The sequence below is a fragment of the Patiria miniata genome, unplaced genomic scaffold (assembly GCF_015706575.1).
Source record: "Patiria miniata isolate m_02_andy unplaced genomic scaffold, ASM1570657v1 HiC_scaffold_14, whole genome shotgun sequence".
NCBI classification, from domain to species: Eukaryota; Metazoa; Echinodermata; class Asteroidea; order Valvatida; family Asterinidae; genus Patiria; species Patiria miniata.
In genome coordinates, this window is record NW_024037052.1 from 13,411,303 (window position 1) to 13,427,986 (window position 16,684).

Below are 16,684 nucleotides of genomic sequence, written 5' to 3' on the forward strand. Positions count from 1 at the left end.
AAGCTTTGTTTGCTCTATTTAGATAAAATCACTTGCACTTTTAAGGACACTTTTTTTGTGGTGTTTGCTCATTCTTTTTTGAAGGTTTTATTCCGGGACCCCTAATAAGGAGACTAGTTCATTGATAAGTGACAGGGCGGCCCCACTCCAAGTAAAATAACATTGAATAAGTAAATGAATAGAAAGCAAACAGCATGCTAGTCCTCGCTATTAGAGTAATGGTTGGAGCTTTTTTAATTCTCAGGGAAATGTTTATGAGTTTCCTTAATTTATAAGCTGAATTTCAGAGCTTTCAGAAGATTATTTGGGAGGGACCTGAACCCGGGACCACCTGCTTACAATATGTACAGACGTCCATTCAGCTTGCAATTTCAATTTCATATCAGTTTCACATTATATTAAAAGGTTCAGTTATTTAATTGACTATGAATTCAGGGTCATATTGAGATCAATTTGGTGCGACGTAAAAGAACCAACATGTAAAGGTCAATGTAGTGAGAAAATGAAACTCACAAACTAATTTAAGGATCTTTTTTCTTTTTCTTAATAATTTTTTTTACAGGGTGAAAGAGCTACCTTCTGTTCATCCCCAAATAGGAAAATACACTCGTCCTGACAAACCGTCCCCTCTGACTTTGGAAAGCATACTGCCTGAATGTGGAGTAAAGGTGAGATTCCCTTTGGCTTTATCTTTCTCCCTCAGTTTTTCTATAAGTTGGTGGTTGTTCCCACGGAGAGGTTGTTACCAAATTGAATAGGTGGTATTCAGTGGAAAGTCAGTTCTGGGCGTTCCAAGGCTTCAATCATCTGCTTCATCACGCCTATTCATAGGGAAATGACATGCAGTTTTTTTCTACAAACATCCCACGCATTCTGATTCTATGGCATTTTATTTATTTATTTTTTTTTGGGGGGGGGGAATTTCTTGCAATAAAAAACTTCCACCGTCAACAAGGAAGCTAGTAGCAAATGATAATATACAGACCTGATACTGGACTGTGGGAAAAAATAAACCCTGGATTTCTGAATAGGACAAGAACTAGTTCCTCCTCGGAGCATTTATATAAGCACCATATTACCATATTGATCTACTGTTTCATTCTGACTTAACCACAAAAAGGAGGGAAATGAATATGTGACAGTTTCCATGTTTTCATTCAGTGGAAAATTTGCTGTGTTATGCGTTGTACATTTTGGTGTTTGGCTTTGCACTAAATTCACAGATAAATAGTTTTGAATAGTTTGTACTTTTTGTCTGAAAAAGGAAAACTTAAACAATAAAATACATGAAGGTGTGACTTAATGCTGTGCATTTTCGAATATTTTGTATTTGGTTATTCAAACTTGGATTTGATCAAATATTCGCTACAAACCAATCAAATTTTACATGCGTCATGCGCCAGCCTAAATTGAATGCGCCGGTCGGAAATTAAATGGTCATTTCACTACCTATTCTGTATATTACTTTAGATCTTTGTCATTCTTCGACAACTACAGGAGCACGCGAATACCTGATCAGTGGTCAGCCTAGCCTAGTGCATGTTAAACTTGATTAGCCCATTTCGAATATGTGATCAAGTCCATGAATAATCAAATACTAAATCATTAAAAACATCACAGCCCTATAATATCCTGACCTTTCATTCCATATTTGGTTTTCTTTGTCAATGCACACGTTTTTCTCCCTTTGTATTAACAGGAAGCCAAGGGTTTGAGTTCCTTCTGGACAAACTACGGAAAGTTTCTACCGAGTCTGGAATGAGGAAATATCCGTCGTGTCCGCCAACAAGATGAAAATGAAGAGTGTTTCATGACAGCTCTTTCTGCTCGCTGATTTGTCGGGCAAACAACTAACCCATCCACTCTCACTGCAATTTGGAAATCTTTCAATATTCAAACCCTTTTCCCCTGACTTGAGCTTTTGCATCATAAATGATTTGCAAATGTCAGACTAGGAGGTTTTTTCTTATTATTATAGTTATTTGTTTCTTGAAATGAATTGAAGTGGATTCTCCACTGGCACTTGTATAACTAACTGTACAGGGCGAGTCAAAAAGTGAGTGACCGAGTTAGAACTAGCAAGCACTCAGAGAACGCAAACCTCCATTAAGGCTTAACAATTCTCTGCCGTATTGTCAGTACACCTAAAAGAAATACTGGCAATGGTGAAGATTCCTGTGAAAAAAATCCTGGATCCAGATCACTTCCAAAGTCTAATCGATCTGTACTTTGCAGCAAGGACCACCTTAAAAAGTTTGTTTTGCAAATCCATCCATAACTTTTTGAGTTTCCTTGTTAACAGACAAACCAACCAACCAACAAATTAATCAAACCCGATGAAAGCATAACCTCCTTGGCGGTGGTACATGTAATAAATGCAAAACATACGTTGCTCACTCTGTTTGATAAAATAATATGATGTTGTTTACTAGTAGCTGTGAAGATTTCAGGTGCTATGCGTACTCTATTCACAAGTTGTTTGTGTTTTAATACAAATATCCCAAAATACAGCTGTCCACCACTGGTCATTTACCGATACGCATTGATGATTCCCCTTTTTATGTAGGCCTACAATAAGCCATGGAGGTTTTCCTACTCTACATGAATGAATGAAAACTTGTAAAGGAAAGAAACAAAAATCACCATCATCGTTTCAGAAAAAGACTTGATGTGTTCTTTATATACAAAACACAAAATCTGACAGTGAAATAATGTCTGAGTTTTGACACAAATTATTACAATCTCATTTGTATTTGAATGCCCAAATGTAATCTCTGGTTCTAACTCAGCTGAATAGCTTCAGAATGGCATTCCATGGACAGGTATAAAAATGGGTTATTTTAGTAAAACATGCGTAACTGCTGATTGCATGGATCTATGCCAGTAATTCTCTCTTTTTTAGATAAGGGGAAGAACATGCTCTTTTAAAACATGCTTTATTGTTTGTTTTTTTGTCAAACTTAATCGTTGTAAGGAAAAGAAATCATCAGTGAAGGTCACTTTATGTTTGGCACACCCAGTGGAGAAAGCTGAAGAGTGAAATGTTCTATTTTAGAGGCGGAAGTAAAACCCCATTAATTGTTTTGTGGAAATCAGTGGACCAGGTCGAGACGGAAAGCCTCAATTCACAAGTGGGCCTTGGTGGGATTTGAACCTAGGCCATCCAGTTGAAAGGTTAGGAAAGTTGCACTGCATTAACCTGCACTCCTGGCATTTAGCTTAGAAGGTTTTTTTTATTAGCTTTTGTTTTAAACTTGGCATTTGCCATATGAATTTCATATACATGTAGTTACTTTCATTGATTTTGTTAAAAGTTGAACTAAGAAATTGACTGTGATGGGTTTGAACCTGTGACCTCCGGGTTACTGTTCCAGTGCTCTACCAGATGAGCTATCCATCGCTATGTTAGCAGTTCCCCTTTTCATCAGTGTCTTTGTTCAAGCATTAGTGGAACACCGGAACAGCAATCTAAAGGTTACAGGTTCAAACCTATAGTCTGAGTATCACCCGTTATCCTCAGAGCCAAGTCTCTTGTATAAAAGTCTAATTCATCAAAGTATGCAGATTTATGCAATCACGTGGCTCAGCCAATCGGAGTCGACTTTACTAAATCATGACGTCATTTCATTCCCAAATCAGACTAAATGGTGTGATTGGTCAATTCAAATGCAGTGTTTTGTAATACAACAATTTGTAATACAACAGCCCGGCGCCTATCGCGTAACATGATACAGAGCGCATGACCACAGCCTTTGTTGCAGTGTCCAGGGTATTTTTTTATTCATGTCTATGACGCAACAACGTTGAATGACCAAACATCCGATATAGAAAGCGCCCGCTGATTGGTCAAAATCGGAGGTCAATGCCATGGTCTATGTAGTTCAAACCCCCCTCCAGTCAATTTCTTTCTTCAACTTTAAACAATTATTATAACGCACCTAGTAGTTCTCTTTATGGTTTAATTGAATCCTTCTTATTTATGGAAAATACATATTATCCAAGGATAAATCCACTACAGTAAAATGGATAAGAAAAAATTTGAGGGGGAAAAGACAAAAAGGATCACTGAAGGGTGAAGTTAAGGTTTTTGTTGAATCGGATGAATTTGGAAGAGTATAAACATATGAATCTGATTAATTTAAAAAGTATAAAAGTGTTTTAGTCAGACGAGTTTTAACACTCTCATCGTAATTAAAGCTGAGTGGAATGGAACATTCCATAGGTCACTGAATGAAATTATTCTTTCCATTGCCAGAATGTGAAACATTTTTGTTTTATACAAATGCCTCAATAAATCATTGTCATCTGATTGGTTACTTGCAAACTGGTACTATATGAATGTACAGCATCAGAGCCATCAGAGCTGTGTTTATAGCGCAACCAGTAGTGTGACCTTTGACCTTGCAATGGAAGTTCTATTTAGTGGAACTTCTATTTTGGAGTGTGACTGCGCAATTCGTTGGAACGAATAATTCAATGACGTGATCAACGACCCATCAATAAGATTATGGGGATTTATTCGTGCAGTATGAAATATCCTACTTGATTGCAAGTAACTAAATGTGATGATTTAAGCATCCTGTGAAATCGCAGCTCCTGGTATGCTGTCATCTTCAAGAAAAGATAACTAGCTTCCTTGTTGACGGTGGAACTCTTTTAGTTTGACAAACACTCCCCTCTAACATTGGAAAGCATACTTCTGAATGTGGAGTAAAGGTGAGATTCCCTCTGGCTTTATATTTCTCCCTCAGTTTCTCTATAAGTTGGTGGTTGTTCCCACGGAAAGGTTGTTACCAAATTGAATAGGTGTTATTCAGTGGAAAGTCAGTTCTGGGCGTCCCAAGGCTTCAATCATCTTTTTTTAATACGCCTATTCATAGGGAAATGACATGCAGTTTTTTTTCTTCAAACGTCCCGTGCATTCTGATTCTATGGCTTTTTTTGGGGGGGGGGGGATTTCTGGCAATAAAAGAGTTCCACCGTCAACAAGGAAGCTAGTAGCAAATGATTTTATACAGACCTCGGCCTGCTGGACTGTGTAGAAAAAATAAACCCTGGATTTCTGTTGAAAAGGACAAGAAATAGTTCCTCCTCAGAGCATTATACAGGGTGGATAAGAAAAAACGAAACCGAGATATTATTGCTAATTTGAACAGAAGTAGGGCACATGTGAATCAAAGAGAGATATCATCTGTTAGGGTTGAATCTTTTCTTTTAAATGACACCCTGGTCATATCATTACATTCACGGTTGACTGAGCAGTGACCAATTTTATGAAAGGGTCTATTTAGAGACTTGCGCCACTTTTCAATGTGGTTTTTGTTGTGTCAATTGTCACAGAGTGAAAGGCTATGGTTTCCAATCAAGGCAGGTGGGGGAAAAAAAGAGATTTCACCATGAAAAGTGGCGCAAGTCTCTAAATAGAACCTTTCATGAAATTGGTCACTGCCCAGACAGCCGTGAATGTAAGGACATGATCAGGGTGTCATTTTAAAGAGGAGATTCAACCGTCACAGAGGATATCTCCCTTTGATTCACATGTGCCCTACTTCTGTTCCAATTAGCAATAATATCTCGGTTTCGGTTTTTTTTTATCCAGCCTGTACATAGCTCCATAATGACCACATTGATCTAATGTTTCATTTTGACTTAACCAAAGCAAATGAAGGAAATGAAAACGTGACAAATTCCTTGTTTTCCTTCAGCAGAAAATTTGCTGTGTTATGCGATGTACATTTTGATATTGGTTTTGCACTTGACTGATCGATTGTTTTATAAACAGTGTACATGGTGCTTTTTGAGAGTTTATGCAACAAAGAAAAAAAAATAGAGAACATTTTGGTGGGACTTAGTGCTCAGTATGTTGACTGTTTTGGTATTCAGTTATTCAAAGTTGGATTTGATCGAATATTCACAAAGTATCAAGCTAATTTTACGTGTGTCATGTGCCAGTCTAAATTGAATGTGCCAGTCGGAAACTAAATGGCCTGCCAATTTTCTTTTACAAAGTTCCACTCTCCTGAAGACGGTCAGAGCATACTGACCGGAACGTCGAGTTTATACCTCTGGTTCTTTTCAGAACCATTCTCTTAGTTTAGAAATTATTCGCACATGGTGTTTCCGCAAACCTTTCATTCAAAGTTGCACTGCATTAACCTGCACTCCTGGCTATTAGTTGAGAAGGTTTCTGTATTAAAATTGACAGTTGCCGTACGAATTACATATAGTTACTTTCAATTATTCTTTTTAAAGTTGAACAAAGAAGTTGACTGTAGTGAGTTTGAACCCACGACATCTGGATTGCTGTTCCAGTGCTCTACCAACCATCAAGTCCTATGTTAGCAGGTCCCCAATTTATCAGTGTCTTTGTTCAAGCACCGGTAGAGCACCGGAACGGCAATCTGGAGGTTAAAGGTTCAAACCCTCACTCAAGTCAACTTCTTTGTTCAACTTTAAAAATTATTATGACTGTACCTAGTCAGTTTCTCTTTGTCCTTTATTTGAATACTTTTTGTTGATGGAAGTCAAACATTACCCAAGTCACACATTTATGGAATTCACACATTTATGGAATTCACACATTTATGGAAGTCACACATTACCCAAGGATAAATCCACTACAGTAAAATGGATAAGAAGAAATTTGAGGAGGAAAAGACAAAAAGGATCACTGAAGGGTGAAGTTAAGGTTTTCCTTGAATCGGATGAATTTGGAAGAGTATAAACATATGAATTTGATTAATTTAAAAAAGTATAAAAGTGTTTTAGTCAGACCAGTTTTAACACTCTCATCGTAATTAAAGCTGAGTGGAATGGAACATTCCATAGGTCACTGAATGAAATTATTCTTTCCATTGCCAGAATGTGAAACATTTTTGTTTTATACAAATGCCTCAATAAATCATTGTCATCTGATTGGTTACTTGCAAACTGGTACTATATGAATGTACAGCATCAGAGCTGTGTTTATAGCGCAACCAGTAGTGTGACCTTTGACCTTGCAATGGAAGTTCTATTTAGTGGAACTTCTATTTTGGAGTGTGGCTGCGCAATTTGTTGGAACGAATAATTAAATGACGTGATCAACGACCCATCAATAAGATTATGGGGATTTATTCGTGCAGTATGAAATACCCTACTTGATTGTAAGTAACTAATGTGATTATTTAAGCATCCTGTGAAATCGCAGCTCCTGGTATGCTGTCATTTTCAAGAAAAGATAACTAGCTTCCTTGTTGACGGTGGAACTCTTTTATTTTGACAAACCCTTCCCTGTAACATTGGAAAGCATACTTCCTGAATGTGGAGTAAAGGTGAGATTCCCTCTGGCTTTATATTTCTCCCTCAGTTTCTCTATAAGTTGGTGGTTGTTCACACGGAAAGGTTGTTACCAAATTGAATAGGTGGTATTCAGTGGAAAGTCAGTTCTGGGCATTCCAAGTTTAGTCCGCTTTATTACGCCTATTCATAGGAAAATGACATGCAGTTTTTTCTTCAAACATCCCACCCCCTCGATTCTATGGCATTTTTTTTGGGGGGGGGGAATTTCTGGCAATAAAAGAGTTCCACCGTCAACAAGGAAGCTAGTAGCAAATGATTTTATACAGACCTCGGCCTGCTGGACTGTGTAGAAAAAATAAACCCTGGATTTCTGTTGAATAGGACAAGAAATAGTTCCTTCTCAGAGCATTATATATATAGCTCCATATGACCACATTGATCTACTGTTTCATTCTGACTTTACCACAAAAAAAAGAAGGAAATGAAAAACTTAAAGTTTCCTAGTTTTCATTCAGTGGAAAATTTGCCGTGTTATGCGATGTACATTTTGGTATTTGGTTTTGCACTTGACTGATAAATTGTTTTAAGAACAGTGTACTGAATGCTTTTTGAGAGCCTATGCAACAGAGAAAAAAATAGAGAACATTTGGGTGGGACTTAATGCTCAGTATGTTTGACTGTTTCGGTATTCAGTTATTCAAAGTTGGATTTGATTGAATATTCACAACATACCAATCAAATTTTTAGATGTGCCATACACCAGCCGAAATGGAATGCATCAGTTGCTAATGGTCACCCAATTTTCTTTTTTAAAAATTGGTTAAATATCAGTCATTTCACTACCTCTTCTTTACAGTACTTATATCTTTGTCATTCTTCAACAACTTCAGGAGCACGCGAATACCTGATCAGTGACCAGTTAAAGGGAAGATACCACATTTGCAATCATCAAAAAACAAAATGATCAAATTATCACGAAATTCTTTAATGGACTGTTAGGGAATGACAGTCTAAAACATCCTGTAAAATCATGGCACCTGGTGTGCTGACATTTTAAAGTAAAGTGGTATTTTTGTATCAATTTCCAACGCTGGTTGGCCTACCAGCATTGGTTGGTTTTCTTTGTTCTTCCAGCATCTAGGAACCCAAAACATGAAACAAGCCAATGTAACAATATTTGCAATAACATACTATTCCCTCCAAATCCATTTATTTCTGAAAATTACAGCAAAAGCAAATCCTGTACATTCCCTTTAAGGCTGGCGCATGTTAAACTTGATTAGCCCATTTTGAGTATTTTGATCAAGTCCATGAATAATCAAATACTAAATTACAAAAAATCACAGCCCTATAATATCCTGATTTTTTTATTCCATATTTGGTTTTCCTTGTCACTGCACACATTTTTCTTCCTTTGTATTTACAGGAAGCCAAGGGTTTGAGTTCCTTCTGGACAAACTACGGAAAGTTTCTACCGAGTCTGGAATGAGGAAATATCCGTCATGTCTGCCAACAAGATGAAAATGAAGAGTGTTTCATGACAGCACTTTCTACTCCCTGATTTGTCGGGCACACAACTGACCCATCCACACTCACTGCAATTTGGAAATCTTTCAATATTCAAACCCTTTTCCCCTGACTTGAGCTTTTGCATCATAAATGATTTGCAAATGTCAGACTAGGAGGTTTTTTCTTATTATTATAGTTATTTGTTTCTTGAAATGAATTGAAGTGGATTCTCCACTGGCACTTGTGTAACTAACTGTACAGGGTGAGTCAAAAAGTGAGAGACCAAGTTAGAACTAGCAAGCACGCAGAGAACGCAAACCTCCATTAAGGCTTAACAATTCTCTGCCGTATTGTCAGTACACCTAAAAGAAATACTGGCAATAATGGTGAAGATTCCTGTGAAAAAAAATCCTGGATCGAGATCACTTCCAAAGTCTAATCGATCTGTACTTTGCAGCAAGGACCACCTTAAAAAGTTTGTTTTGCAAATCCATCCATAACTTTTTGAGTTTCCTTGTTAACAGACAAACCAACCAACCAACAAATTAATCAAACCCGATGAAAGCATAACCTCCTTGTTGGTGGTATATGTAATAAATGCAAAACGTATGTTGCTCGCTCTATTTGATAAATATAACAGGATGTTGTTTACTGGTAGCTGTGAAGATTTCAAGTGCTATGGGTACTCTATTCACAAGTTATTTCTGTTTTAATACATATATACCAAAATGCAGCTGTCCACTACTTATCATTAACGATACGCATTGATGATTCCCCTTTTTATGTAGGCCTACAATAAGCCATGGAGGTTTTCCTACTCTACATGAATGAATGAAAACTTGTAAAGGAAAGAAACAAAAATCACCATCATCGTTTCAGAAAAAGACTTGATGTGTTCTTTATATACAAAACACAAAATCTGAGAGTGAAATAATGTCTGAGTTTTGACACAAATTATTACAATCTCATTTGTATTTGAACGCCCAAATGTAATCTCTGGTTCTAACTCAGCTGAATAGCTTCAGAATGGCATTCCATGGACAGGTATAAAAATGGGTTATTTTAGTAAAACATGCGTAACTGCTGATTGCATGGATCTATGCCAGTAATTCTCTCTTTTTTAGATAAGGGGAAGAACATGCTCTTTTAAAACATGCTTTATTGGGTTTTTTTGTGTCAAACTTAATCGTTGTAAGGAAAAAAATCATCAGTGAAGGTCACTTTATGTTTGGCACACCCAGTGGAGAAAGCTGAAGAGTGAAATGTTCTATTTAAGAGGCGGAAGTAAAACCCCATTAATTGTTTTGTGGAAATCAGTGGATCAGATCGAGACGGAAAGCCTCAATTCACAAGTGGGCCTTGGTGGGATTTGAACCTAGGCCATCCAGTTGAAAGGTTAGAAAAGTTGCACTGCATTAACCTGCACTCCTGGCATTTAGCTTAGAAGTTTTTTTAGTAGCTTTTGTTTTAAACTTGGCATTTGCCATATGAATTTCATAAACATGTAGTTACTTTCATTGATTTCGTTAAAAGTTGAACTAAGAAATTGACTGTGATGGATTTGAACCTGCGACATCCGGGTTACTGTCCAGTGCTCTACCAGATGAGCTATCCATCCCTATGTTAGCAGTTCCCCTTTTCATCAGTGTCTTTGTTCAAGCATTAGTGGAACACCGGAACAGCAATCTAAAGGTTACAGGTTCAAACCTATAGTCTGAGTATCACCCGTTATCCTCAGAGTCAAGTCTCTTGTATAAAAGTCTAATTCATCAAAGTATGCAGATTTATGCAATCACGTGGCTCAGCCAATCGGAGTCGACTTTACTAAATCATGACGTCATTTCATTCCCAAATCAGACTAAATGGTGTGATTGGTCAATTCAAATGCAGTGTTTTGTAATACAACAATTTGTAATACAACAGCCCGGCGCCTATCTCGTAACATGATACAGAGCGCATGACCACAGCCTTTGTTGCAGTGTCCAGGGTATTTTTTTATTCATGTCTATGACGCAACAACGTTGAATGACCAAACATCCGATATAGAAAGCGCCCGCTGATTGGTCAAAATCGGAGGTCAATGCCATGGTCTATGTAGTTCAAACCCCCCGCTCCAGTCAATTTCTTTCTTCAACTTTAAACAATTATTATAACGCACCTAGTAGTTATCTTTATGGTTTAATTGAATCATTCTTATTTATGGAAGTTACATATTACCCAAGGATAAATCCACTACAGTAAAATGGATAAGAAAAAATTTGAGGGGGGAAAGGCAAAAAGGATCACTGAAGGGTGAAGTTAAGGTTTTTGTTGAATCGGATGAATTTGGAAGAGTATAAACATATGAATCTGATTAATTTAAAAAAGTATAAAAGTGTTTTAGTCAGACCAGTTTTAACACTCTCATCGTAATTAAAGCTGAGTGGAATGGAACATTCCATAGGTCACTGAATGAAATTATTCTTTCCATTGCCAGAATGTGAAACATTTTTGTTTTACACAAATGCCTGAATAAATCCTCATCTGATTGGTAACTTGTAAACTGGTACTATATGAATGTACAGCATCAGAGCCATCAGAGCTGTGTTTATAGCGCAACCAGTAGTGTGACCTTTGACCATGCAATGGAAGTTCTATTTGGTGGAATTTCTATTTTGGGGTGTGGCTGCGCAATTTGTTGGAACGAATAATTCAATGACGTGATCAACGACCCATCAATAAGATTATGGGGATTTATTCGTGCAGTATGAAATATCCTACTTGATTGTAAGTAACTAAATGTGAAAATTTAAGCATCCTGTGAAATCGAAGCTCCTGGTATGCTGTCATCTTCAAGAAAAGATAACTAGCTTCCTTGTTGACGGTGGAACCCTTTTATTTTGACAAACACTCCCCTCTAACATTGGACAGCATACTTCTGAATGTGGAGTAAAGGTGAGATTCCCTCTGGCTTTATATTTCTTCTTCAGTTTTTCTATAAGTTGGTGGTTGTTCCCACGAAAAGGTTGTTACCAAATTGAATAGGTGGTATTCAGTGGAAAGTCGGTTCTGGGCATTCCAAGTTTAGTCCGCTTTCAAGTTATTATGCCTATTCATAGGGAAATGACGTGCAGTTTTTTCTTCAAACATCCCACGCATTCTGATTCTATTGGATTTTTTTTGGGGGGGGGGGAATTTCTGGCAATAAAAGAGTTCCACCGTCAACAAGGAAGCTAGTAGCAAATGATTTTATACAGACCTCGGCCTGCTGGACTGTGTAGAAAAAATAAACCCTGGATTTCTGTTGAAAAGGACAAGAAATAGTTCCTCCTCAGAGCATTATATATATAGCTCCATATGACCACATTGATCTACTGTTTCATTCCGACTTTACCACAAAAGAAGAAGGAAATGAAAAACTTGATATTTTCCTAGTTTTCATTCAGTGGAAAGTTTGCCGTGTTATGCGATGTACATTTTGGTATTTGGTTTTTCACTTGACTGATAAATTGTTTTAAGTACTGAATGCTTTTTGAGAGCTTATGCAAAAAAAAAAAAATAGAGAACATTTGGGTGGGACTTAATGCTCAGTATGTTTGACTGTTTCGGTATTCAGTTATTCAAAGTTAGATTTGATTGAATATTCACAACATAACAATCAAAGTTTTAGATGTGCCATACACCAGCCGAAATAGAATGCATCAGTTGGTAATGGTCTCCCAATTTTCTTTTTAAAAAAATGGTTAAATATCAGTCATTTCACTACCTCTTCTTTACAGTACTTAGGCCTATATCTTTGTCATTCTTCGACAACTTCAGGAGCACGCGAATACCTGATCAGTGACCAGTTAAAGGGAAGATACCACATTTGCAATCATCAAAAAACAAAATGATCAAATTATCACGAAATTCTTTACTGGACTGTTAGGGAATGACAGTCTAAAACATCCCGTAAAATCATTGCACCTGGTGTGCTGACATTTTAAAGTAAAGTGGTATTTTTGTATCAATTTCCAACGCTGGTTGGCCAACCAGCATTGGAGAAAACTGGATTTTTTCAATTCTGCTCCTTGTTTTTTTATATTTAATTGTTCCGCATTTGCTTTCCAATTGATTACACACCCGTGAAGGGGTACAAGCCTTCTAGACTGATTCTCTGACCTTACATTTCCCCATAGACAATAAATTGCTCCGCTTCATCTTAAGTGGGGTCAGGGAATCAGACTACAAGAACATTCTTTGTTCTTCCAGCATCTACGAACCCAAAACACGAAACAAGCCAATGTAACGATATTTGCTATAACATATTTTTCCCTCCAAATCCATTTATTTCTGAAAATTACAGCAAAAGCAAATCCTGTACATTCCCTTTAAGGCTGGCGCATGTTAAACTTGATTAGCCCATTTTGAGTATTTTGATCAAGTCCACGAATAATCAAATACTAAATTATACAAACAATTCACAGCCTTACAATATCCTGATTTTATATTCCATATTTGGTTTTCCTTGTCACTGCACACATTTTTCTTCCTTTGTATTAACAGGAAGCTAAGGGTTTGAGTTCAGTAGTGGAGGTAGTCTTCTTAACACAATTTGACCTTGGGCCTAGAAATAGGTAAAGGTCACATAAATATGTAAATATGGAAATATGTAGATATAAATATGAATTAATGGGATTCTGAAATTCCGGGCACAGTTTGACCTAATGAATGGATGGGATGAATAGGGAATAGGTGTGGGTATAAGGAACCGGGTACAGTTTGACCTATTCTATGGGAAAGATTGCATAAGGTATGGAAAAATATTACAATTTTAGGAGAATATGTATCTACATGTAATTGCAACTGAGTGGTGCAATGTGAAAGTACAGCTGGTCGGATCTTTAATCCCCCCAACAATAGACGGGAAGTGGTGTTGTTGTATAACTGTCCATGTGGTCGGTGGACTATGGATTGGTGGTTAATCCGATCGATTGCGCACGAGCCTAGTGGGCTGTCGGCACGTTATGTGGGATTAATACCGGACAATGGGCTGTAAATGGTGCGCGAATTGGAGGACAGTGTACTACCGATCTCCGAAGTGAATTTCTTGCGACGGCACAATCCTTATAAAGTTAGGGAATTTTAGAATAAAAAAAATCATCGTTCTGAAACAACATCAACATGTCTAACAGAAAGCGAAAACGGTCGGAAACACCTCCACTAGTTGAATTAGCTGAAACAAGCAATCGTTTTTCTCGATTAAATTATCTGGCTTCTGAGATAACGGAGAAACAATTGAGCAAACTGGCGTCTAATCTTTTAAAAGAAAACGATCACGTAGCTACACGATTTGGAGGTCGACCGTGGGAAGAGCTTGTTTCCTTTCTCGGTTTGTCGGCTGCAGATATTTATAAACACCGTCAAGAGAATATGTTTAACGACTGGGCTCAAATTTTTTATTCTTTTATTCAGTGGAAGCATCGTTACTATAAAAATGCCACGATCGAAAAAATAATAATAGGGTGTCAACAGTGTAATATTACTCATAGCGCGTACGACTTTTTGTACCCAAAGTAAAGGTATTTGAAGGGAAAAATATCGTATTTTCGTTTGAACCACCCACGGCGTGAGATCAAGTCAGCTGTGCGTGGAAAGTGCGGTGATTGCACAACATCTTTTCAATGGAAGAAATGGAAGAAATAATCCATTTTTATTGATCTGACATGATCCTATATGCCGTCATAATCTATTTTTTAGGGATGTCGTCACAATCTATTTTTAACCTCTGCGTTTCACAAGATTGCACAATACCTTCTCCTAAAAGGGTATAAAAGCGCGTGGAACGGAGAAAGAATATCTTACTTGGCGTACAGCACTAAAAGAGGTTGAAGGGGATAAATAGAGCGCTCACGGTCATCCGACAACATCAACGTATACACAACCTGAAAGAAAAAGACAAGATGGCTGCACCGAAGAATTTCTACACTCCACCTACCTCATCATCATCTTCGTCGTTACAGTACGACGCTGCTGGTAGCCGAAACGAAGTACGCGAGTATTACCCTTCCCACGCACAAGCACAGCCCAAGGGGTTAGCCGGTACCGACCCCAAACGACTTGAGCGACTAGAGCAGCGTATGATGACCCGTGCTGAAGATGGAAGTGCACCGTACCCGAATGCCGCCCCAAACAAGAGCCGTCGCGCAGAGATGAACCCATCCGCCAGGTTCGAGCTTACGGGAGTCCGCCACGCCGTGGTAGAACCTTTCCAGGGACAAATTTACATTAAGATTCGGGAGTTCGTTCAAAAGAAAGATAGAGACTTCTGGAGCAGTCCACGAGGCATCAACCTGAGGGTGAACGAATGGAAGAAACTCGTGGAATTGATGCCCGCCATCACCGAAGCTGTTGAAGAACTGGAGGTGAGCATAAATCATAGTCGTTCTTCCGGATTGTTTACCTCCGTTCATCACACATGCAGTTGGCTTCCATTCCAAATACAGTACGTTAAATGTTAATGAACTTTTTTTTTCAAATTTTTTTTTTTTTTTTTTAATTAAGAATCAAGGAAGCAAGAAGATGAAACGTGACGGCGATGCTCAGAGTGATGAGGCTACGCCGGATCCGGAAGATGGCTTTCCATGGGGGTATACGGGTGACGCTGTACCATACACCAAGCCCAGCGGGACACCGGAGGAGCAGAAGGAACGCGAGGCCTGTAAAGACCTTGCATTTAACATAATTCAGTCGATATTCGTTCCTTGCATTCTCAAGAAAGTAGATGAAATGTGTAGCGAGCAATGTTATGGATGTAATCTACCAATAGCCGAAGACTTCACCCAGAAAAATCACGAATGTTTGATGTTGGACGTGTCTGATAAGGTAGAGAGGTACTTTGATAAAGCGGTAGATGACATTTTGGAAACAGGTTTAGGAAAGTGCAGATTGGAGTGGAATACAACCGCTAAAGAGAACAAACGCATTGTCTCACAGTATTCGACTATTCACGCCAGAAATCGTCTTTTTACCAAGTATGTCGATATGCATGTCAAAAAGAGGGTCGAAGAACCTGAAAACGGAAGGGCAGTGTTGTATAATATTTGTCACATCGATGGATAGTCCCAACAACATGTTGGATTCAACCGAATTATTAATGTATATTTACCTGATGTCTCTTTGCTGACTCGATTTTTTATTTTTTGCTTCGTTTGTTTGTTTGTTTGTTTGTTTGTTTTTTAAATTGTTTATTTAACTATCATAAAGTTGTGTGTATGTGTGTAAAGATTTCATCCGTAACAAAACCAAAAAGTTAAAATTTGATATATTAATTTAATTGTGTGAAAAGTGTTAGAAAAAAAAGAAAAAAACTTTGTAAAAAAAAACTTTGAAAAAAAAAAAAAAAAAAACAAAAAAAAAAAACAACTTTGTAAAAAAAAAAACTTTGTAAAAAAAAAAAAACTTTGAAAAAAAAAACAACAACTTTGTAAAAAAAAAAAAAACTTTGGAAAAAAAAAAAAAAAAAAAAAAAAAAAAAAAGGATTGTATTTAATAAATAAAAATGTGACATGTATTTTATTCTTGCACGTTTGGTTTGAAAATAAAATGAAGGAAAGAAAATATATTAATTTGTGTATGTGTGATTAATGCCTTGTAATGATAGAATAAAATAAGGGGTTATAACGGGATAGGGTCATAGTTAGTTTGGGATTGAACGAGTCAACATCATGGGGGAAAGCAAAGCACGGGTGGATTACTTAAAAACGTTGTATTACGATATTGAAAATGAAACGGGATTGAGTAGCGTGGAAAAACTTTATAAAAGAGCTAAAGCCGAGAGAGTGTTTCAGTTGTCTCGTAAACAAATAAAAGAGTTTTTACAAACCCAGGATGCGTATACTTTACATAAACAAATTAAACGAACGTTTCCAAGGAA

General features: G+C 37.4%; 1 protein-coding gene and 1 long non-coding RNA gene across 3 annotated transcripts; both read left to right on the plus strand.

Annotated features, from left to right (window-relative positions):
• Positions 1–560: 560 nt before the first annotated feature.
• Positions 561–11,247, plus strand: LOC119722152. Of its 2 annotated transcripts, none has more exons than XR_005270419.1 (3): positions 561–668; positions 1,700–4,716; positions 8,708–11,247. It is a non-coding gene; the product is annotated as an uncharacterized LOC119722152 (long non-coding RNA). The 2 variants fall into 2 exon arrangements; XR_005270418.1 differs by lacking the exon at positions 8,708–11,247 and adding an exon at positions 7,404–8,081 and having other exon boundaries at positions 1,700–4,806.
• A 3,350-nt stretch (positions 11,248–14,597) lies between these two features.
• Positions 14,598–15,982, plus strand: LOC119722151. The gene is made up of 2 exons (XM_038192200.1): positions 14,598–15,173; positions 15,313–15,982. Exons 1-2 carry the CDS (start codon positions 14,712–14,714, stop codon positions 15,868–15,870), a joined length of 1,020 nt encoding a protein of 339 aa, XP_038048128.1. The 5' UTR covers positions 14,598–14,711; the 3' UTR covers positions 15,871–15,982.
• The last annotated feature ends 702 nt before the right edge of the window (positions 15,983–16,684 follow it).

What these genes read in the sequence shown, in the direction of transcription:
- LOC119722151 (XM_038192200.1), top strand. Translation starts at nt 14,712, where the DNA reads ATGGCTGCACCGAAGAATTTCTACACTCCACCTACCTCATCATCATCT. An exon ending in AAGCTGTTGAAGAACTGGAG is followed by an intron (nt 15,174 to 15,312) that starts GTGAGCATAAAT and finishes TTTTTAATTAAG; the next exon opens with AATCAAGGAAGCAAGAAGAT.